At 34.8% G+C, this 15461-nt stretch overlaps 1 protein-coding gene across 5 annotated transcripts in view; it reads right to left on the bottom strand.

The window, feature by feature from the left end:
- The window catches only part of MEMO1 (mediator of cell motility 1), a 132476-nt gene that overhangs the window by 24248 nt on the left and 92767 nt on the right, over window positions 1-15461 (bottom strand). For all 5 annotated transcript variants that reach the window (XR_009703718.1, XM_061210538.1, XM_061210537.1 and 2 more), the window contains one exon: window positions 13752-13863. Coding sequence is in view for 4 of the 5 variants with exons in the window: in XM_061210538.1 (XP_061066521.1) it covers window positions 13752-13863 (112 nt within the window). In the remaining variant the exon portion in view is untranslated. The remainder of the gene's footprint in view (window positions 1-13751; window positions 13864-15461) is intronic.

Below are 15461 nucleotides of genomic sequence, written 5' to 3' on the forward strand. Positions count from 1 at the left end.
TATGTATAACTGAATCACTCTGCTGTATACCTGAAACTATCACAACATTGTTAATTGACTATAATATAAAATAAAAAGTTTAAAAAAAAAAGAATAAAGTTGCTATAATATACTATTGGATTGGCTAAAAAGTTCGTTCCGGTTTTTCTGTAAGATCTTATGGAAAAACACAAACAAACTTTTTGGCCAACCCAATACGTAAAAAGTCCAGTTTCAAGAAAAAAATTGTGAGCCAAAGAAAAAGGAACCTGTGACCCACTCTTGCGGGTAGGGTGGAGGTGGGGGTGGAAGTAGAAGCTGTATCCAAATGGGACCGGATATTAGATTTAGCAGACAAAAGATTTTAAAAGTTATTATAAGCATGTTCAAAGAAATAAAGGAAACTATGCTTAATATATACAACATCAAACATATGAGGATGCACACAATGGGAATCCCAGAAAAGTTACAGTAAAAGTATTAGAAAAAAATAATGGCTGAAAGCTTTCCAAATTTCATGAAAAACATTAATCTACAGATCAAAAAAAACTCCACAACCCAAAGTAGGTAAGTATAAAGAGATCCCCAACCTAGGTACAACATAATGAAACTGATGAAAATCAAAGACAAAGAGAAAATCTTGAAAGCAGCAAAAAGAAAATGACTCATTACTTACAGGATAGACTTTTCAACAAATGGTACTGGGATAATTGCGTATCCATAGGAAAAAAGTGAACTCAGACCTTTACCTCATACCTTACACAAACTGGATAATAGTCACAACTATAAGCTAAAACCGTAACACATCTAGAACTGGGTTCAGCAAACATCTTTTGAAATGGGCCATACTGTAGGTTTTCTGGGCCATACAATATCTGTAGAAACTACTCAACTGTCACTGTAAAGAGAAAGCAGCCATAGTCATTAGGTAAATGAATGGGTGTGACTATGTTCCGATAAAACATTACAATAACAAGCTGTGGGCCAGATATGGTCTGCAGAACACACTCAAGAAGAGAAAATCTATGTGACCCTGGATTCAAAAGCAGAATCCATACGAGAAAAAAAAAAGATAAAAATTCATCACGAATGTTTGCTCTTCAACAGACACCATTAAGAAAACAAACAGACAAGCCATACAATGGGAGGAAATCTTTGCACATCATATATATGAATAAAAAAACCTGTGTCCAGAATATATAAAATCTTGTAACTTGGTAAAAAGATAAATTATCAAATTAAAACTAGGGCAAAATATATGAATAGACATTTGACAAAAGAAGATACACGAATGACTAATAATCATATGAAAAGCTGCTCAACTTCATAAGTCACTGGAGAGATGCAAATTAACACCACAATGAGGTTACACTACACATCTGTCAGAATGGTCGTAATAAAAAGACTGACAATAACAGGTACTGGCCAGAACGTGGAGAAACAGAACCCTCATGCATTGTTTCTGGAATATAAAATAGTGCCATCACTTTGAAAAACAGTTTGGCAGTTTCTAAAAGAGTTAAAACACAGACTTATCATATGACTTAGCAATTCCATTTCCAAGTAACTACTCAAGAGAAGTGAAAACATATGTTCACATAAAGACTTGTACAAGAATGTTTATATCATTATTCCTAATAGCCAAAAATGAAAATGATCCAAATGTCCATCAACTGGTGAATGGTTAAACAAAATGTGGCATATTCATACAATGGAATAACTACTTGGCCATAAAAAGAATGAACCATGGATACATACCGCAACATGGATGAATCTCAAAAACAGTATGCTAAGTGAAAAAGGACAGACACAAAAGACTATATTTTGTATGATTCCATTTATTTAAAATTTCCAAAAAATACAAATCTATAGAGAAAGAAAGAAGGTAAATGGTTGCCTGAGATTGAGAATGGGAGCAAGAATTGCCCTCAAATGGACACAAGGTTTCTTTTTTGGGTGATAAAAATGTTGTTTTAGGGCTTCCCTGGTGGCGCAGTGGTTAAGAATCCGCCTGCCAACGCAGGAGACACAGGTTCGAGCCCTGGTCCGGGAAGATCCCACATGCCGCGGAGCAACTAAGCCCGTGCACCACAACTACTGAGCCTGTGCTCTAGAGCCCACAAGCCACAACTACTGAGCCTGCACGCCACAGCTACTGAAGCCTGCACGCCTAGAGCACGTGCTCCGCAACAAAAGAAGCCACCGCAATGAGAAGCCTGAGCACCACAATGAAGAGTAGCCCCCGCTCGCCGCAACTAGAGAAAGCCCGCGTGCAGCAAGGAAGACCCGACGCAGCCAATACATACATACATACATACATATATACATAAATAAAATTTTTTTTAAAATGTTGTTTTAAAACTAGATTGTGAGATGTCTGCACAAATCTATAAATTTATCAGAAATCAGTGAGCTATAATCTTATGTGGATGAGTTTTACAAGATATAACTCATACTTCAAACTTCAATAAAACTGTTAAAAAAAAGAAGAAGAAAGAAAGAAAATCCATCTTTGCCACTTGCAAACTGTGCTACTTGCACCAGGTTACTTAACCTATCCTAAGCCTCAACTGTCGTCAGTAAAAACAGAGTTAATAAAATCTACCTTGCAAAACTCTTGTGAGCACTTTAGTAATGTAGATGAAAGTTTTATCCCTTCTTTTTCTGTCCTATACCTTAACCCGTGCTGCAGAAAATTACTATATCCAAGATGTGTAACAAACAAGAATTGAAATCCCAGAACCAATAGTGAAGCACTCTCTTTAAAAACAAACAATATGGGCTTCCCTGGTGGTGCAGTGGTTAAGAATCTGCCTGCCAATGCAGGGGACATGGGTTCAAGCCCTGCTCCAGGAAGATCCCACATGCCACGGAGCAGCTAGGCCCGTGCGCCACAACTACTGAGCCTGCACTCTAGAGCCTGTGCGCCACAACTACTGAGCCCACGTGCCTCAACCACTGAAACCCACGCACCTAGAGCCTGTGCCCTGCAACAAGACAAGCCACCGCAATGAGAAGCCCGCGCACTGCAACGAAGAGTTAGCCCCCGCTCGCCACAACTAGAGAAGGCCCGCGTGCAGCAACAAAGACCCAATGCAGCCATAAATAAATAAATAAATAAAATTCTTTAAAAACCAAACAAAAAACCAAACAAACAATATCGGGACTTCCCTGGTGGTCCAGTGGCTAAGACTCCGCACTCCCACTGCAGGGGGCCCAGGTTCGATCGCTGGTCAGGGAACTAGATCCCACATGCCACAACTAAAGATCCTGCATGCCACAACTAAAAGATCCCATGTGCTGGAACAAAGATCCCACATGCTGCAACTAAGACCCAGCGCAGCCAAATAAATAAATATATATATATTTTTTAAAAAACAATATCACCGTATCACCAATGCTCTTAATGGTACAGAGCACAAAAAGTCTAAATTCTAATGTAAAAATTCTAATATAAAAATGTGAATTTGTAGCTAACATAGTTCTACAGTTAATGCTATAGTTAATAACACTATTGAATATTCGAAACTTGCTAAGAGTAGATGTTAAAAGTCCTCATCAGAAGGAAAAAATGTGAACTCTAATATGAATATTCTAAGTGATAAGAAAACAATTTAAATGGCAGTGTTTTTACTTAATTAGTGGTATATAAGTAACTGAAATCTTAAAATTGATGACATTTTAAACTAGATGAAATACTGTGTACAAATAGTTATTTGCTTATTCTTTCTATGGCATTAATCTGAATATTTCTCCCCTGAACAACACTGATGAACATGAGAATTTTCTTTTCTATACAAATTGTTCCAACTTCCCAAAGATTTTAGAAGCAGTCCAGAGCTTCTCAGGTGAGAATTTAAAACCACTTCCCTGGTGGCGCAGTGGTTAAGACTCCGTGTTCCCAATGCAGGGGACCCGGGTTCGATCCCTGGTGGGGGAACTAGATCCCACACGCATGCTGCAACTAAGAGTTTGCATGCCACAACTAAGGAGCTGGCAAGCCACAACTAAGAAGCCCGCCTGCCGCAACTAAGACCCAGTGCAACCAAATAAATAAATAAATAATAACTAAGTCAGTCAGAAGAAAAATTATTCTTATCCCTAAGGTGCTGAGGCTGTTGCCACAATAATATCACTATATAATTTACTCTCCTCTCCTCTTTTAGACAGAAAATATTCATAGGGAAAAAAGAGGACAAAACATATGTAAATACAAAAAATCTTTACTCTGATAAAAATAAAATACATCCCAATCTTCTCAAATGTCTTATGCTATCTCTTGCTCATCCTTTTCATGGTCATAGAAACTAAAATTATTCCATTACGACCAACAAAGAACTTGTACTTATTATTCCAGAGATTCTCCATGTTCTATCTATAATTCTAAAAAATGCTCTCTTCCAGATACAGGTAATACTCAAAAGGAAACTTCTATGTTCATGAAAAAGTGAAACTGGGGAAGGGGAAGAAAAGGGAAAAGGGAGAAGGTAAACTAGCTGTCAATGACAACTAAAATTACCATTTAAGTCATTATAAATCTTTACTGTTGGATCAGGTAAGTGAATCTAATGAGATTATCAAAACTAATTTCAAAGGTTATATCTTTCTGAATTTCCATTCCAGTAGGAATACTGATTAGAAAGGCTTTACAAGAGCAGGCATATTTCAGGTACCAGAGAATCGTACCAAACTCTGTTTTGGAAACTCAACCATTTGAAGCAAGAGTCCTATGATAAATTGGCCCAAGTCTGCTGTCAGAATTATAGAGGCATTCTAGTATTTTGAGAGAAACAAGTCAACATTTCCATGCCCTATGCTCTCCTAAAATTACACCCGGGTTTACACCTAAAACTTAACAGCTTTACCATCTCTGATAATTGTACATTCTTAGGCCTTAAACTTATCTTAGAATTATCTTACTCTCCCACATAGAAATATTTACCAAGTTTTGCTCATTCTAACCTTTAAATGTCTCCCATAATCTGCTCAGTCTGCTACCCTATCCACCACTACCTTAGTTCAAAGCCCCCGTGATTTCTAAACTATTTCTACCAACCTCTTCCAATTCTAATCCATCCTTCACAGTACCATCACACCATCAAAGAGTAATACTTATAGTCAAGTTCTAATCATCTCCCTCTTTTGCTGAGGAACTTTTACTAGCTCTATACCAATCATGGAATGAAATACAAATATCTTAAAATGATATTCAATGCCCTTCATAATCCTGTCCCAACCTACTTTCCAACTTTCTAATCCTGGCCCTCTTACTCTACACCTCTACAAAGTTACCTATTCAAATGTCTCCAGTCCCACGTTGGTATCATATATGTGTGAAAAGTCGGATAAGGTATAAGATAACAGGAAGTGGCAGGACCAATATCCAACTAAAAACATTCATATCTGTGAAAAAACTTTTTCTAACTATGCAGGCCAAACAAAAAACATCTACAGACAGACCTCAGTTACTAGCTCGGCCTTCTGCAACTCCTGCAAGCTAAGTCGAATAATTTTCTGTTCTTAAAATAAGCCCTGGGCTTTCTTACTCCTATACTTTGTATTTACAGTACTCCCTTTCCCTCAAAAATTCTGCCCAATTCTGTGAAAATTATAGCCATCCTCAAAGTCCACTCAAATATCACCTTCTCTACAAAGCCTTCTGTGCTCCCCTAACTCAGCTATCACCTACATCCCCCTTTTCTGTTCCTATAAACTCTTCAATCGTACTTATTACATTTTGAATTATATTACATTTATTTATATACAGTTATCTCTCCTACTAGACTATATGCTGAGGAAACACACAATATTTACTTATTTTGTATCACCTATCATTCCTTGCACAATTAGGCAACTCTACTAATACCGGAAAAATTCAGATTAACCAAAATTTTTAAATTTTGAGAGTAAATGTCATCTTAAAAGCAATCAAATCTTTACATCAATAACTAGTAAAACTGAAGGGGGGGGGAATTGCGATTACGGGCCAAAATGAGTTTTGTTTACTAGCCTACTTAATTACTCCCCATGAATAAAATACATTATTCTTAATCTGCGATTAACAGAAACATTGGAAAAGGAGTCTCTTGTGTATTCCTGAGAAGGTGACAAAGGTAAAGGAAAAGAAATCCTTTTTCCAACCCAAAATAACAAGTTTTAAATAATAAAATCAGGGACTTCCCTGGTGGTCCAGTGGTTAAGAATCCGCCTTCCAATGCAGGGGAAGCGGGTTCGATCTCTGGTTGGGGAACTAAGATCCCACATGCTGTGGGGCAACTAAACCTGAGCGCCGCACTACTGAGCCCGTGTGCTCTGGAGCCCTCGCGCCACATCTAGAGAAGAACCCGCGCGCCACTACTAAGACCCAATACAGCCAAATAAATAAATAAATATTTTAAAATAAATAAAATAAAATCAGAGCTATAAACTGCTAAAAAGTCCTTCTGAGACAAGGAAAATGATATAGGTCATAAACTCATATCGACATAAAAGAAAGGAAGCACATTAGAGAGGGATAAAAGAATGTAAAATAACATCTTTCGTTTATTTCATTTTATTTTTCTTATCTTAATTGATCTAACAGATAACATTGTTCAAAATAATTATAGCAATAATGTGTTTGGTAATTATAGCTTATTATGAATGATAACAATGTTATAAGGGACAGGAAGGAGAAATCAGGAATACTGTTATAAGATACTTGCACTACATGAATCAGTACAGTGTTACTTGAAAGTATACTTGCATCAGTTGCAAATGTATGTTGCAAACTTTAAAGCAACCACTAAACAAAGTAAAAAGAAGTATAATCAATATACAAAGAGAGGAAAGAAAATGAACTCATATTAAATGCTCAATTAAAACCTGAGCAAGAAGAAAAAGAGGGGAAGACAAAAAAGAAATAAAGAACAAGGGCAATGAACAGAAAATGGTAACAAATATAACAGATATTAATCCAAGTATATCAATAATCTCTTAATAGGTGAATGGATACACTGTGATACACCCATAAAACGGACTATTATTCAACATAAAGAAAAATAAGCTACCAAGCCGTAAAAAGACATGAAGGAATCTTGAAAATATATTACGAAGTTAAAGAAGCCAACCTGAAAAGGCTACATACTGCATGATTCCAACTACATGATATTCTAGAAACTATATGACTATGAAGACAGTAAAAAGATCAGCAGTTACCAGGGGTTGGATGGAGGTAGAGAGGGGGGAGAAGATGAATAGGTAAAGCACGGGGGATTTTTAGGGCAGTAAAACTATTTTACATGGTACTATAATGGTAGATACATGACATGAGGCACTTGGCAAAACCAATAAACTATATAACATAAAGAGTGAACCCTAATTAAACTATGAACTTCAGTTAATAATCATGTATCAATATTGGTTCATCAATTATCACAAATGTATTATACTAGTATAAGATGTTACAAATAGAAAAAATGTTCAGTTAATAGTAATTAATACCATACAAGGCATTTGACAGTATTCTCACTCAGGGAACCCAAAAATATAATTAATACAAATAAACACAAGAATTATAAGAATTAGGTTTAACAATCTGGATAAACTATACAAAATCAAGATTTTCTAAATATATATAACGGTATAAGTACTAAGTTACCAAATCCTAACCATGGTGAATTTCTAAGATTGGCTAGAACCTAAAACATAAGATGAAACAGATTTAAATACACGGTACTGTGCTTTCAAGTTGTCCATGTTCCAAAATATTAGTAGTAACAAAAAGCATTATATGGCTAAAAAGATAATAATGATATTTTTACAGTGAACATGAACATTTTTATAGGGTCATAGTTCTCAAACACTTTGAAAGTTACTAAAGAACTCTATTTACTTTGCACATTTTTCTGAACAAAAAAAGCATTGAAATTAGGGCAAAGGAATTGTTCCATATCTTGACGGTGGTGAATATTTACAACTCTGCATTTATCAATATTCATAGACTTCTATGCCATAAAGAGCATATTTTACAGTATGTAAATTACCCCAGAAATCAATTAAAAATTTATAAACTGTAAATAGAGTAAATGGGAATGATATAGAGAAAGGAATAAAAGGGGGGAAAGATAACTGACCAGAGTAAAATGCAAAGAAAAAGAAGAGGTGGGATCATGTTGTTAATTTTAAGAGTGAACAGTTTTTTTCAAGATAGACGATTTCTACATATCCGAACTCAACTCTCTCAAATGCAATTATATGCAATACTAAAAACTATGAATTTCAATCGTAAAGATAATATATGGAAAAAGGATCAGAATAAAATACTTAAGATATCATCTCCTATTTACACGTTTTAATTTTCACAAAACCATGTGTATGTATAAATCTTATACATATATTGTATATGCACATATATGCATACATATGTGTTAGCATATCTATAATAATTTTTACTGTCAGTAAACACTGGTTGAGGAGAAGCAAAGAGGCTTTCACCGCTCATTTTGTACTTCTTGATGTTGTTTACACTTTTAAACCATGTACATCCATTTTTTAAATGTCAACAGAATTAACTGAGCAAGGGGATTATGGGTCATTTTTTGTTTTCTCCTCTATAACCTCTAATGAATATCATTTTTAAATCTGTTTAAAATAACAGAGAATTATAAATAATATCTTAGATATTTAATTGTTTAACCAGTAATAATTTTTTATAGTAGTGAAAAATGAGGGAAAAGTTTTAAAATTAAATGATCAATTGAAGTATTACAGAGACATATACTAGAAAGTCTTATGTATACCCAATAAAAAGGAGTTTAAAAAATGACATGGAAATAGGTTCATGATATGAAAAGCAGTTAATAAAAAAAATCTGATCTCATTTTTGGAAAAATATTTAATAAAAGTATTAAAAATAGATTGTTATTAATTTATTCAACAATTAATTATTGAGATCCTTTTGTGTACCAGGTACTGAGATGGGTACAGAAGATACAGGGTAGACTAGCTGCCCTGGAGTAGGGAATAGGTTAGGGAAGTACCAGAGAAGGCAGATAAAGAGCTATTTAACTGCAGTGCTACTGTGGTAGGTTGTCTACAAATATAATCACCAAAATTCCTCCCACTTCTGAATGCTCATGCCACTCCTCCCATTAGGTATAGAGCCAATTTCTCCTTCCCTTTGAACCTAGCCTTCCAACTTACTTTGCCAAGTAGAATGCAACATAAGTGATACTGTGCCAGTTCCAAGCCTAAATATTAAGAGGCCTAGAAGTTTCTACTTGCTTTCTTGTTACCCTGAACTGCCATGTACTTCAGGATAGTCCAGCAGGAAAGGGAAACCATGTGTAGAGACAGGCCCTGAAGGAAGAATAACAACAAGTGGAGATAGCACCCAGATGAGAACTAAGGTGCCCAGCAGACAACCTGAATCACAGCCCCAAACAGAAAGTGAGAGCACCTTGGAACATCTAGCCTAAGTCAACCTGTCTCAACTGGCAGCAGATAAAACAGAGATGACTGGTCGCCACTCATCCCTGACCAAATTTCTAGCCCAAAGAATCATAAGCAAAAAAAAAAAAAAGGTACTTTAAGGTGATATGTCATGCTGCAATAGATAACTGAGACCAAAAAATGGTACCTGGAAAGTGTATTACTGTAAGAGAAACCTTAAAAATATAATATTGGCTTTGCGGACACAGATAGGTGGAAGTTGAAAGGGCAACAAGGAGCTTAGAAACTGGACGAGCAGTAGGGACACTGCTACAGGAGGCTAGAAATAGGGTTATCCATATTATTTACTGGGAGAACAATTAGCAGAGCTGTCATATGACATAACTTATAAGATTAAAAATACACAAAGTGAATCCACAGATCTAGCTAAGAAGATTTCCAGACAAAATATTCAAAGTGTCAATGGCTTCTTTATAGCCAAGTATGAGAAGGTACAAGAAGAAAAACATGAGCTGAAGAATTATAAGCAGAATTTAAAAGAAATATTTCCAACCAGGAGTTGCTTGGTTGGAAAATAACTGTTTCTCATCCCTAGCCTCTATAGATAGCAAAAGACTGTCAAAGAAACAGCATAAGGACAAAGATCAAATCCACAGTGCTACCAAGAACATGGGCTCAGAGGCATCAAATCAAAACGCACCTGTAAAATGTATTAGGACCTCAGGAAGACTTAAGACGGTGCTTGTATACTCTCTCAGGCAGGTAAAAGGGCTTCTAAGAAACTCCAGGCCCCTAACTTGAGATCCAAAGTAGTAAGAATCCTGTCTCAGAAAGAATTGTGGATGTGACTTTTGTCTAATGGAATGCACTTATCATCTGATGTACAGAAAACCCACGAAGTGTTTAATGGAGTTCAATCAGTTTGTACTAAAAAACGAAACAAAACACTGTTCCAAATGAAAAGAGGCCTTTAGGCTCTTAAACTGTCACATACTTGAAGCAGACTAAAACTGCTACTTAGATGCAAACAAGGCCCATTTCTTATGGAAAAGTAAAAATGACTCAGAGAGGAGAGCCAAGAGCCGAAAGGATCCAGTCAAGAGCTAAGAATAATACAGGTCTTCCTCAACTTACAATGGGGTTAAGTCTCAATAAACCCATTGTCAGTTGAAAATACATTTAATACACCTAACCTACTAAACATCATGGCTTAGCCTAGCATACATTAAATGTGCTTAGAACATTTACATTAGTCTACAGTTGGGAAAATCATCTAACACGAAGCCTTTTCATAATAAAGTGTTGAATCTCTCATGTAATTTATTGAATACTGTACTGAAAATGAAAAACAGAATGGTTGTCTTGGTACAGAGGATTTTAAGTGTACTGGTTGTTCACCCTTGTGATCACGAGGCTGCCTGGGTGCTGCGACTCACTGCCACTGCTCAGAAACATGAGAGAGTAAGCATACACATTGCTAGCCTGGGAAAAGATCAAAATTCAAAATTCGAAGTACAGTTTCTACTTAATGTGTATCACTTTCACACCATCAAAAAGCCAAAAAATCTTAAGTGGAACCATCATAAGTCAGCAACCATCTGTAATGAATTATGAAGCCACTACCAGAAGACAGAACCAAGCCATAATCAAGGATATTTTCTATTTCCTGGTTAGAGTTCAGAATTGCTTTGGACCAGAGACTACTACATGCTTCCCATTCTTTCACTCTGCAATGGAAGTAACTATTGTGCTTTACTGTCCTTGTCTCAAAACTGCATATTGAGTGTATTGGGAGGGTGAGGGGGAGACTTGCCTTCTTAGTTCACAGGTATCCAAATCAAAAAGAGCTACACCCAAGAAGCCTCATCCATATCCCAACCTAACGCAGACATAAGATAATGGACTTTGAACCTGAGGTCATAACTGGATGAGATTTCTGGGCATCTTAGGAGAGCTGGGGGTGTCCTCCATGTTGGAGAAATGTGAATTGTCCACCAGAAGAATTGTTGTAGTCCATCTGCAAAGATGGCTGCCAACAATCCCTCCTACTCCTGTACACATATGCTACTCCTCCTATCAAGAGGTGGCATCTATTTCTCCTTTGAACAACAAAAAGCAGTTGAAATGATACTATGTAGTTTCAGGCCTAGGCCTTAATGGGCCAAGAAACTTCTGGTTTTGTTCTCTTGTTATCCAGAATCACCATGTAAAGAAATCTAGACTATCCTTCTAGAGAGAAACCAAGAAAATAGAAAAGCCCGGTTGGTAAACAAACAGGCCATCTAGAGAACAGATGAGGTGTCTCAAGTAAAAGCCAGCACTAAGGCCATCTTGGATCCTCAAGGCCCACTCCAGCCATCTCAGTCAGTATCTTGTGGACCACAGCAAGGTATTCCCTACTCAAACTCCTGATCCAAAAATTGTGAGCAATAAAATAGTTATGATTTTAAGTCACTAAGCTTTGAGGCAATTTGTTACTCAGTAATGAATGACTGATACAGGTAGTGAGTGCAGCAAAGACTACAAAGGAAAAGTACTGGGTACTTTCTAAGAGTCAGTATTAGGAATCCTAATGTAATCTGAGATGTAGGGAAGGTTTTCTTGAGAAGTGATATACTTAAAAGTGGTTATATAACACTATTTAATAGGAAATTATGAACAAAAATTTTGTTCACTGGTTTCAAATTTCTATTTTCCTAAATTTCCACATTATGCCTGTTTTACTTTTGAAATAACAACAAAAATGTTATTTTATTAAAGCTTCCTTAAGGATACTGTTGGCAGTTTATTGGTCCTATTGTATTGAAATTTATTAAGTCTAAAATATATTTTCTCATGACAAAATACGCAAACATTTCAGCAACTAACAAAAGTTTTCTACTGTCCTATGTAGTTGAAGAATGGGATGTTCTGATTACACTAGGATTCCAAAAATTAAACAGCCTATATTGGTTTAATAACTTCTAAAGAATTAGAATGTATTAAAACAATTAACCTAAAATTATACTGCTTATAATTTAATATCACACTATTTTTGGAAACTTCTTCAGGTTTATGTAATTCCTCATAGTTATCACTGTGAAAAGATGTGGATAACATAAGACTGAGAGAAGTAAATAATACTTTGATAACAGAATTAAGAGTGGAAATAACCCCCAAAACTGCAATAATGGAATAAAAGCAACATGGAAAAATTAAACAGAAGTAACTGAAGAGACAAACACATTTAGGGTTAAAAAGAAATCAACCACAAAAGTACAAGAGGAGAAATAATCCAGCTTAACAGTATAAAAAAGCCTTGGGGTTTGAGCTGACCACAAGTGTATCAGACAATAGTAAGGTAAGCCATATCAGCATAATAACTGCTTAGATAATCTCAGACTACATTAATGCATTTAATTCACAAATATTTACTGAAAACCTATAATGCACTACTTATTTTCCTAAGAGAATACAGTAATGAGGACCAGAGAAGGAATAATCTCACCATATCTAGAACTGGTCAAACTACATATGGAGTATTAAGTCCATATAAAGGAAATGGTTGAAAAAATTAGAGAAATGTGACCTATAAAAGGAAAACTTCCTAATTTGAATACTGCCCTAAAAGAAGAAAGAAAGCTCTTAAAACAATTCTTTCATTTTACCAAAATAAATTGACTACTACGTGACAGGCGTTGTGCTAGGCACTGGGGTATTAAGTGGAAAACAAAATAGATATTGTCCCTGTCTTCACTCTACTTATAGTCTAGTGAACACCCTATCACTAGAAGACCTTTTAGCAGGTACCAAATAAGAATCTGTCAAGCACTTTTTATAAAAGAGATCTCTTTTATAACAGATCTATATTATATTTAGATAATTATTATATATTATTATACAATAATCTCTTTTATAATAGAGATTCATGTACTTTGATTAAGGCTGAAATAAATTACCTCCAAAGTTACTTCCAAATCTAAAATTTTATGATTACTTATTATAGCACTGTAACATGAAAGAATGTAATTGTTACTCTGAGATAAATGAATGTATAATGAATAAGATAACAGGCAAATCAATACACACAAACACACACACACGGGTTGTTGTTGTTTTTTTCTTTTAATATTTCTACCTAATAAGACAACCATGTCACTTTACACGTTAAGCCTTCATAGGCAAACTACTCAAAACCAACTTCAATCCACATTCAGAAAATCCAATCCCAAATTTTTATTTCATTTCAACAAAAATTTTAAAATCTCTTTACCCTAATGATTATCTCACCCTAGTTAAAATAATTCCAAAGAAATTAATATCCATGATTTCTCTGGGATTTCTTATATTAATTAATATACCTTTCCATGGCTTTAGCTGTATAAGGCAAATGCATTTCAATACTGTGTTCATCTTCATCTGTCTGCAGAGACATTCGTTCAAACATTCCTGTCTTCCACAGTTCTCCGTAAACTAGAGATTTCAAAATATAGTAAAACAAATATATTAATGTATATTCTTACCCTGTGAGACTCTACCCAGTAACACAAAACTACATGCTTTGGCAAGAGACAAAAAGCACCATATAATATTCTCCATTTTTAGTCTAAAAAAAAGGAAAAAACAACTAGCTTCTTACATACCAGACAAAACAGTAAGACACGTAATGATTTATTCAGCACTTTCTTATGTTACATAGTTACATAAAAAATAATAATTTAAATTTTTCATCAGTTCCTTTCATTGTATCTAAAATCACCTCTGAGTCTAAGCTTATCCTTGACCTTATTCAATCAGTAGATACTAACAAGAACAGTTGATTAGAAATCTTACTGAAATATGGAGAAATCCCCTGGTCTACTTACTCATGAGGTTAATAATATAGTTTTTGAGTTTTGTTTTGTTTTTTAATACAATGTACAGACTTACTGTTTTACACCTCAGGTTCCTGTCATACTAAGATAAGAAAAGAAAATTCCTACTGAGAATGCTATTCTCCTCAACATTAAAAATTAAGCTCTTGGTATAGACTGGAATATAAATTTACCACAGTACCATGCCTTAAATAATCTTAAAATTTTAAAATGATTTAGTAATTCAGATCTTTCTGATGAATCACACTTAAAACTAGATATTATCAATATATAGCAAGAAAGTGATGAAATATGTAAAAGAAGATATGAGAATATTTTTGTTTTATCATTGAACAAAACCAGCATTTTTATAACTACATCCTTAAATGGGTTTACCAATATCAAAGAAACGAACAAATAACGGTATGACTTTTTTTTCTATAAAATTATACCTGATTAAAAATCCTCCATTCCTCATTGCCAGTCTATCCAAAACCAAAATTTTCAGAATGCCCCAACAAGGTTTTAAAAATAAAGCGTGTCCCAGAGGAAAGGGGATTTGGAATGGAGGTCGTAAAAAGGTACAAACTTCCAGTAATAAGATAAGTAAGTACTAGGGATGTAATGTACAACATGATAAATATAATAAACACTGCTGTATGTTATATACAAGTTGTTGAGAGTAAATCCTAAGAGTTTGCATCACAAGGGAAAAAAATACTTTTTTCTATTTCTTTAATTTTGTATCTATATGAGATGATGGATATTCACTAAACTTATCATTTCATGATGTACGTAAAGTCAAATCACTATGTTGTATAACTTAAACTTATGTAGTGCTGTATGTCAACTATATCTCAATAGAACTGGAAGAAAAAAATAAAAATTTTAAAAGCATTTTAAATATTTGAAAAATGTGTACCCTAAAACCATTCCAGGGAGTAAGGCTAGTAATATTCCAGTTTCATTAATAAGCTATAGCCTAACAACAAATTGCTAATACTCTATAATACTTAAAACCCCAAATTATGAAAATTTAGGCCTAAAAACTAAAGAAAAAGAGGTGATCATTTCCTCTGCAAATAGCTTCCTTCATTCTACAGAAGAATTTGTGGCAAAATTTCTTGAAACAATAAAAACACTCAACGTACTTAAAATATAATTTGATGAACTGGAAGGATACACACTAAGTTCATGAATGTGGTTACTTTTGGGAAT

Source organism: Eubalaena glacialis, chromosome 14 (genome assembly GCF_028564815.1).
Source record: "Eubalaena glacialis isolate mEubGla1 chromosome 14, mEubGla1.1.hap2.+ XY, whole genome shotgun sequence".
In the NCBI taxonomy this organism is placed as follows: Eukaryota; Metazoa; Chordata; class Mammalia; order Artiodactyla; family Balaenidae; genus Eubalaena; species Eubalaena glacialis.